Source organism: Artemia sp. Qi Xiang Cuo, chromosome 8 (assembly GCF_049724085.1).
Source record: "Artemia sp. Qi Xiang Cuo chromosome 8, ASM4972408v1, whole genome shotgun sequence".
In the NCBI taxonomy this organism is placed as follows: Eukaryota; Metazoa; Arthropoda; class Branchiopoda; order Anostraca; family Artemiidae; genus Artemia; species Artemia sp. Qi Xiang Cuo.
The window spans coordinates 7,785,990-7,795,641 of NC_142801.1; the positions used below are offsets into that span (position 1 = coordinate 7,785,990).

Here is a 9,652-nt window from a genome sequence, read left to right on the forward strand (position 1 = left end):
CTTGTGATTTCATAATCATAATGTGAATGAAATTGATTTGACACAAGGTAAAAGTACCTAGTGAATGCAGAACGTTACATTTAGAAATTTTATGCAGCTCATTTTAAAGGAATTTAAACTTTAGTCTTGAAATCTGCAATCGTTGGAGTTGATGGTACTTTGGATAAAACCTAAGAACTGAATAGTATTTTATGTCTGCCCCAATGTAAGAGATGGACGGTATGAACAGTGAAAATGCACATGCAGCCATCTTGAATCCTTACGTTGCCATACCCTCGTTTCCTCAAACTGCTGAATGTGAGCTTGACCATGTTTGTCAGTATATTGAGTTAGCCGGGTGTAAGCTATGCAAGCGGTGTCTTCTCCAAGAAGATGGACGTGTGGATTCGACATGAGGTTATTTACCGCGTTGTAATTTTTTGCTAATACATTTTCAAAGTAAAACTTGTAAAATTCCGTTCCCTGGATCAAGTTACCAGGTGCTTCTGGTACAAAAGCTGTTAAATGAGGGTCACACAACTGCATATAATTTTCAAAGTCTCCGCTGCTGATAGCATTGATTAGCTGGTTTGTCATTCGTATAACCTCTTGTTTTCGAGTTGTTTCCGATTCTAAGTTCTGAAATGTGTTCTCTATTGGGTAATCCAATTGTAAATCATCTGAATGCTTTGAGATATTCTCTTTGGTTTTTGTTTGCTTTGATTCACAGTCTTTTAGTGTGGTGTTGCTGTCTTTGACTTGAGATCCACTTTCTCCTTTAGTCAGAAAATTTCTAGTTACCAACATCGTTGCATGGACTGCGCCCTTGAGTTTCCGTCTTGCGTTGAAAACCTTTAATTCGTCCAGTGTTTTTTGCCTGTGAATAACTGAAGCTACACGCTCTCGTTGGGAGATCCATGGATGTTTCAGAGCTTCTGCAGCTGTAATCCTCTTGCTTGGATTAAGAGTTAACATTTTATTAATTAAATTCTTTGCCTCTGATGTGATTGTGTCCCATTCTGGTGATGGATAATTATAAACACCAGCTTTAATCCAATTATTCAACTTGTGCTGCTTTTCTTCCCAAAAGGGGGGATAGCCGACCAATAAAATATACAATATGACGCCTGAGGCCCATATATCCACTGCTTTTCCATATGGTTCTTTTATCAACATCTCCGGTGAAAAATATCCTGGAGTTCCAGCAAAATCATACAATGCTTGTTTGTTATCTTGAACCTCAATGGCAAGGCCAAAATCAGCCAATTTTACAGTAGCACCCTGCGCTTTACTTTCTAGCAGCAAATTTTCAGGTTTGATATCCCTATGTATTACTCCATTGACATGGCAATAATGTAGACTCTCCAGAATCTGTTGAATGCAGTGAGATGCCTCTGCTTCACTGTAATGTTTACGTTCGACGATGTCCTCAAATAATTCACCACCTGTAACCAACTCAAAGACAAGATAAAGAAAGCTCTCGTCTTCAATAATATCGTGCAATCTAACAATATTAGGATGTTGTAACTTCCTACAGATTCTACCTTCGTTCTCGAGTTTCTGTGAATCTTTGGTAGACAAATTTTTTCTGCTGATCATCTTTACTGCAAATTCTAAACCTGTAGCTTTTTGTCTGCAGCGCTTTACAATCGAAAAGGCTCCATGTCCGATTTTTTCTTTAAGTTCATATTTATCAGTGAATCTTGCGCTGACTTTATTCATCATTTGGTTTTGACTTTTGACTCTTATCAAAATTCTAATGATCGTCTTTAACTATAAAAACAAACACGCCACAAGTGGTTAGAACCTGTCAAAAACAAACCTAATTTAAAATTTTCAGGTATTTTTTTAGTTTGAATTAAAAAATTGAAATTATTGCTCAGACACCATAAATATTTTTGCAGCTTACATAATAACTTTAGCGATCCTGAACTAAGAACTGAAATAAAATAAAGTCTATTTTTGAAATTTTCTGTTTTGCTTTGGAAATATAGCACAATGTAATAGATATGCACACTTTAGGAGTTAAGCCAAAAAAAGTTTGATTCTAGTCGACGATTACAACTTTGAACTGAGAGATGAAATAAAATTGTTTTATTTATAATTTTCAGGAATGACTCTAGTTTCATTTCGCCAATCAGATTTTTGTTAAAACCCTAAAGAAATTGCTACATTTTATACAACTATATCTACAAGCTTTTAATTATATTAAAAATACTATTTTAATCTTCATATGCAAGATGATATTAAGATCATTTGCTACTAATGTGTTGCACGAAAATGCAGTTTTTCGTAAAAAATTGATTCTGTGTTGAAAACAATTTTTTTTAATTACAAAAGGCATTAGATATAGTGATTTCCTTTCAAATGAACCATTAAATACCTCTCTGTGATTTTCCAGTGCCCTGCTAGCTGCACAGAAGAAAAGGAAAAAAAAGATGCCGTTGATGCAGAATATCGTGCTTGGGGCCACTTTTCTTGTATTTCAAGCCAATGAATTTTCCTCGTTATTCAAGCCAAGGGACAGTTAGTTTCCTATATAGGGGTATTGGACAAGGTGGTTCTAAGAGTGTACTTCTTTTTTTGATCTGTCTCTAGTTTAAGAGTTATGGGTTTTTGTATTTCTTAGTATGGGGTGTGATCGTCTCTTACTAGGTTGCTAGCTACCGCTGCAACCTGGATTTTTGAAAATCTAGCTGCGAGGTCTTTGCAAAAGGCTGCCAATGCAATAGACCTCTGCATCGATTTAAGAAAATTTTACCAAATAACCAAGCTCAACAAATATTTTTGAATTTTCAGGAAAATATTAAAATTGCTGAATTACCTGGAAATTATTGTAAAATTTCTTTTTAAATTCAAGTATTTTACTTTAGATGCTTTGTCTGCAGGGATGTAACTTTGAAAGTCAGATTTATAGCATTCAGATAAGGTCCAATTGTCAAGTCAATTCTGTTTGTTCGGTTTTTATTGAAAGATAAAAGCAAAACTCAAATCGGAATCTGTGACAAGCCTGACAAGCGGGCAAAAATGCGGAAGTAGTAAATAACCAATACAAAATAAAGCTGACTTATCAAACTGATTAGTGAATGATTGTGAGAACTGATGAAAAAACAAGTTGTTGAAAATTGACAGTGCTTTTGTTGTCCATATCAAATTCTTTCTTTAAATTACCCTTCGGTAACTGAGTCTCAGTTATGGTACTGAAATAATTTTAAAAATACGGTTCATTTCTTGAAATTATTGATTCCCAAAATAAAGAAAACAGAGAAATTTTCTGGACTTTTTCTAAATATGTATCGGATTAAGGTCCTTGCGTCAGTGGTGGGTTGTTATAAAACCACGAGTATAATAATTTAAGTTCGATGCTAAGAACCACTAGCCAGAGGAACTTTCCACTAGTGGCTAAGATTAGCTCTCCAAGTCTAGTTAATTCTTATCCTCTTATGAAAACTGTTTGGATAGCTTTTAGCTATTCACATATATCATATGAATAGCTAAACCGGTTTTGCTAGCCAGTTCGCGAATAACGTCCTTATTGTCACTGCTAAGCATTGTCTTGATTGACATCATTCACCTTGCCAACAGTAGGACCGGCTTCGACTGGAAAGCCAATCATAGCCGTTGGAATATTTAAAGGCTGTCCAATTATATCGACGGTCCAATCATATTCACCGGTTTAAAAATGATCCCATTACAAAAAATGCTGCTGGCAGGGTACATGATGTCTTTCCAGACGAGACTTTCCACCTTGAAATCTTAAATGGCATTTTCACACTTGTTAGAAAACTGTCAAACCCCGTTTGTTAGGCTGTTCTTAAAGGGAAGATCAATAGGTAGATGTACACCGCAAGGACCGAAGTTCAACTGATCTTGCATTACCCTGCTGATCCAATCCTCAAAAACAGCTAAGCAAACTGTTTTTGACAACTATGTCAGAATTGTGAAAACGTCTTTGGCTACCTATTGATATGACGCTGACCTTATTTGTTGGCACCTTGTTTTTTTTCTGTATTTATGATCTTGGCTGCATTAGTAGGTGCAACCTGACAAAGAACGAACTATAGCTCATAGTAAACAAAAATTATATATATTCTTCCTCTTCTTGTCTAGATTGGTATGGAGACACTTACTTATAATTTCATCACTGGAATCAAATTCCGTGGGAAATTTTATAAGCGCATTTGAAAAAAGCTATCTGATGGAAAAAATTTTCATTGAAAGGTAATTCAGAATATTAAACTTTAAATTTTTTTATATCAATTATAAGATGTAAAAAAGAATAGCTAAATCTAATCAGATTTATTTTGGGTTGGCTAAAAAAGACGTTGCATGGTATGAAGTTATGCGTAAGAAAGAATAAAGGTTTGAAAATTGACAAAATTCACAGAAAAAAATAAAGGCAGTTTTGGAGTGAATGTAGCTGCCTATTATCAACAGAATAGTAATATAAGAAACAAATCGTTTTGATGCTGTAAAAAAGAACAACAATCCTAGTAAAGCTTATTAAGGTGGGTTAGTTCAAAGTATCTGCCTTATGATCTGCCCATTGGCACAGGACTCTATCCAAAATCTTTTTGCTAAATTGTAAAAATATTTTGCCATATTTCTCTCTCTATGACGTCAGTTAAATTAACACTTATCAATAACAAAGATTTAAAGCGTGTATCTACAATTTTGAACGTAAGTCGTAAAAATCCATTTAAATAAAAATTTATACCCTTTAGCATTTGCCACAAATCAAAAGATCTCAGAAAACTGAGAGACTCAGGACCAGGCAGTTCATGTCTCTGCCGTAGGATGTATTTCCAAGTTCATACTCTTATTTCATATATAAAGTTGTCAAGGCAGCCGGCAAGCTACATCTTTTAAGTATACTTTTTGTTTACCAGAACTTTCGAAGGATGCACTCGGTCCTATCGTACTGCACATGAAAGCTGGATGTGATTCTCAGTTTGAAGTACCTAACGTTCTTCATATCAGCCATATCTCTTTACAACTATTGCATTAAGCTTGAATTATATACCAGCTTTTTTGCGGAATCTTAAGACGCTATTGGGAGTGGGGATAAGAATAATCCCTAGACTCCCTAGTCAAAGCTTGTGGTACTGGGTTCCGTTTTGTGCTCTTAGTGAAACTAGCCCAAGGATGACGCTATTGGTAGACTTCTAAAGACAGAATACGGGACTTTCAGGCCGACTTATATCACCAAGTAGCTACCCTCACATCCTCAAAATAGGCAATTTTATATAACGTCACTGGGTATTTCCTTCAAGTAAATTCTTGCCTCTCGTGCTTTCAAGGTGTCTTCGCTGTTGTCATCGTCTGTTGTCATAGGCCACACAGTAGACACATAGAAACTTATTATCTTTTGGACCCTCTGCAGGAGGACATGCTTGTAATGATCACTTGAAGAACATGTATGTTAAATCCTGTACTCCCATTTTGAACGCTTCTTGAGGGACATCATCCCTGGTAACCTTAGCGTAAACTCAACGTACAAAACCAGAGGAGAAACACTTCACAGGAGAGATGTCGAAAAGTGCCAAAATATGCTTTAAGTTGTCAGCAGCAAACACCAGGAAGAATATCATAAAGCAAGACATTAATCCTAGGCTAATTTTGTTTTTAAAACGACCCCCACCCACGACTTCCTAACAATGGCTATACAACTTTGGTGGTTCAGCTAGTTCTTCAGCAAACCTGAGCGAACCCCTCTCACACCTTCTACCAAATTTTAAAAATGCGCGCATAAGGTCAAGGTTATTTCTGAAGTTACCAACAAGTTCTTCAACTGACCACCTTTTTACCGATGCTAATCTGATAAAGGAGCAGTTAAAAGCATTTGCTTGATGATGATTGCATATCGTCTTATTCCGACAAGACAATGCCATCACAGTCTTCTATGTTTGGCAATTGGCAATTGTATGTTTGGCAATCGATGTTACAGTAGTAGGGGTGTAGGAACACAAAATTGGCTCACAAAAATATGTTACTGTTGTAAACCAATGGAGTTAAAGCACTTCTTACCATGGAAAAATAGAAAAGGTTTTGCTTGGCTTTAGCTCTATTTTCTTTTAATGTTTTATATCTAATGCTGTTGGGTTGCCAGCACCATATTTTTTGCTTTCAATTAACCCTGATACTTACTTGGTTAAACCTGCCAAATACTTCGCAAATTATTAATGGGACAAACTTTTACTCAATCTCCTTATTCTTCTTCTTGTTTAAATTGTTATGCAGATGCTTTCACATAACATCCGGAATCAAAGTCAGGGTTTTGTTAAATCTTAAAACAGAAAAGGTTCATTTCAGTAGTCTGAGCCTGAAATTTTTTTAGCAAATAATAAATATTTAGTTAGAATAACGAAAATTACCATAAATGAAGCCTAAGCAAATATATTAAACCAAAAGCAACTAAAACGAGCCACAAATCTTAAAAATTAATGGAAAACCCAAAAAAATTTTTTGGAATTTTTTTACTATCATTAGCAACCTTTCTCAGCATCAAAGCTATATTAAAATGAATATCACAAGCTTCAGTTTCCAAATTTCTTAACAAGTCACAAAAGAGGAAATAATTCACATTTGAAAAAAAGTCTCAAATATCAAAAACCGAACAAACACATTTCAGACCTTTTATTACGCAGACCAGAGAATAAAATATTTCATTTGCGTTGGCAATTATAATGTTAAGTACTTTAGTGTGAAAAAAACAAGAACTTTGCAGTAGCTTCCGATCCAAATAAGATATAGGGAGTGTATTGTGCCAATCAATAAATGCCATGCTGCTACTGTTAGTATTAACAAATCACTGCGATACTAAGCCATGTAAGGCCAACCAAGCTATGCATACTCTTTCTCTGATCCCAAAATGTTTAATGATTCTTTCAAAATTATAGGGGTGACCTTTTTTGCCGTGAAAGTTATAAAGAAGATGTTTTTCTAAATCAAGGAAATAGAACCTCTAGGGGTAAAACTTGCATCCCTAATTTAATGTATTTTTATCTAGGTTTTTAATTTTAGGATGTCGGTTAGGCTTTTTGATTTAAAGATTGTAGGTTACACATTTTAGTTTGACAAGCAGTGTCACGTGTCTTCTTTTGAATTCTTCCAGCAAACTCTCTGTAGGTTCCTTGCTGTTTTTTTTAGGTTTCCTTATATACGTTTGATTTTGTACTTCCAGGCTGCACTGTTAAACGGAAAGCGTCAATTCTGTGGAGGATCTTTGATTGACAACATTCATATTTTAACAGCTGCTCACTGCGTTGCTCAGTAAGTTATTCTGCTTTAGTGACTTTTTTTATTCCATAGGAGGCTAATTAGCACATGTTTTGGTGAAAAAATCGTTCAATCGGCGCATTTTCACTAGAAAAATGACGCTTTCGGCACAATTTCGCTTTTATGGTGGCACAATTTTAAACCAGACATCTGGTAACCCTGTACACAACGATTAGAAGAGTAAGAGTTGCGCCTTGAGTTTTACAAATTAGCGCATTTATCGGGGGGGGGCGATCTTTTATTCGGTGCATTTTCACTAGAAAAATGACGCTTTCAGTGCATTTTCACTTTTATGGCGGTCTAATTTTGAATCAGACATCTGGCAACACTGTACACAATAATTAGAAGAGTAAGAACGCTACCAAACATATACTGCATAGTACTGTTGGGCCTGTAATACAGTAAATTCCAAATTGGAGGAAGGTCTTCCCTAACTCTAATTGGTTTTAATGATGGACATAAAGAAAGAAACAAATCCAAAAGAAAGAAACAGCCAAAGCTAATTCACAGAATAAAGACATATCTCCAGTGTTTTCCTTCATTTCTCATCCGTGCGAAAGAAAAGAATAACTAAAAAAACGAAGTTTGAAAATCTGGAAAAAAAACTTATTTGAGCTAAAAATATCCTGAAGGACTTAATCAAGAACTCTAAGTAAGCAAAAAGTTCCCAGTTATGCTATTTAAATGATTATTTGAAACGTAATTAATGAGTTGCTTTTCCAGTTTGCCAAATTTTACTTCTATGTCAGGAGCAACTTGAGTTTATGTGTAATATACTACCAAATCGCTGCCTATCATGGGTGCCCATAAGCTCAATTTTAGGGGGGGGGGGAGGGGCTTACCTGGTCTATTTTTTTTATTGTTCTATTGTTCTTGTATATTTTTCTATTGTTACCTGGAACACGTATTTTGGCAGAAACTTTCTCAAAATGCCTTTGAAACCAACTTGAGACTTCGAAACCTACTTTTAATTCATAAAAACATCTAATAATAACATTGCCCTACTAATTACCGATTTTCATATACGTATTGAAATAAATTAATATAAAATTAGTTTCTTCAAAATTGAGTGTTCCAACGTTGAAGCCAAGTTTCTCGTTCAAGAGAAATCTGACTTGTCTACCCGTGAAAAGATCTAATGTCGCTTATGTTTATACGTTCTCTGGAGCACTCGCACCTCGGTCTTGGTTTTTATAATGGGTGAGATAGGGAAAGATCATACTGCCTATAATAAATATACTGTGCTTCCAGGGTGAGTTTTTATTCAGTACTAGCTCTTGTAGCACATCCATTGAATAGACAATTGCCTTTTGAACAGACACCAGATTAAATTCCATGTAGGAACTTGAGATTTAAGGACCTCTCTATTGCATTACACCCTGGTATAGCAAAGAATCAGTATTTCTTCAGTCCTTGCAATAGGCAGGTATTTATAAATACTGAGGTGTTGATACCGTGACATTGCAGCGTTACTTGAAACAGTAGGCTATGAAAATTCTCACGTTCCCTACTGTTAAATTATGAAATTAATATTGAGGACAATTAGTGTGTTTCCTTATTTATCATAAAAACACTGGTGGTGTAATAACTAGGAGGTGCCTAATTACAGGACAGGGACTATTTCAGACATCAACAGAAATGAATGGGAAGGAAACTACAAATGCAGGTCTCCCTAATCGCCATCTCAAAAGTTATATCTATTATACCACCTGGACAATTATTTTTTCTCTACTAAATCTGTCTTTAATTTTCTTAATAAGTATTTCATTAGTTGGAATATTTCACACATATACAATGGTAACTATTTTAATTGCACAGATAGTTAAAAGTAGAGACCTAATTGTAACAAAGATTAATTTTAAAAAACAAAGTTTTTCCGAGGGAAGTAAGGAGCGAAGTTGAAACTTAAAACGGACAAAATTTTTACTTCACAGCCTACCTAATAGATATTTATAAAACTATTACAAACAAACCAACTAATTATGTTTCCCTTTACTTTTAGAATTATAAAAAGCTAGCGCTTTACTGAAAACACAAAAGTCAAGTATAAAAAACAGGAATATTGATTTAGAAGTCAAAAATGAGTATGTAGCCTGACAACAATAAACTAATGTATTCAGATTTTTATAGTCTTACGCCGTGACATTAGTAACTTTCCGTATAAATTGAAATTATCTTAAAAATATAAGCGTAAAATTAAATATTTTCTTAATAACCGCGAAGTAATTGAACAGCATACAGAAATATTGGATTGATTTATCATGTAGCACTTTAGTCTCACCAGCTATAATACCAATAGTGAGTATTATGCAGTCTTAATTGCAAGAAATATGCTTTAGTATTACTTAAAATGAAGATCAGATAAGACATACCATGAACTCTGGATAGGTAGAAA

General features: G+C 34.8%; 1 protein-coding gene and 1 pseudogene across 1 annotated transcript in view; one reads left to right on the plus strand and one right to left on the minus strand.

Moving 5' to 3' along the window:
* LOC148949118 (venom protease-like) overlaps positions 1–9,652 on the plus strand; it is a 122,024-nt gene that overhangs the window by 71,507 nt on the left and 40,865 nt on the right. The window contains exon 4 of the mRNA XM_089093179.1: positions 7,163–7,251. Coding sequence (XP_088949305.1) covers positions 7,163–7,251 — 89 coding nt within the window. The remainder of the gene's footprint in view (positions 1–7,162; positions 7,252–9,652) is intronic.
* On the minus strand, positions 190–1,704 carry LOC148949120 (calcium/calmodulin-dependent protein kinase type II alpha chain pseudogene; annotated as a pseudogene).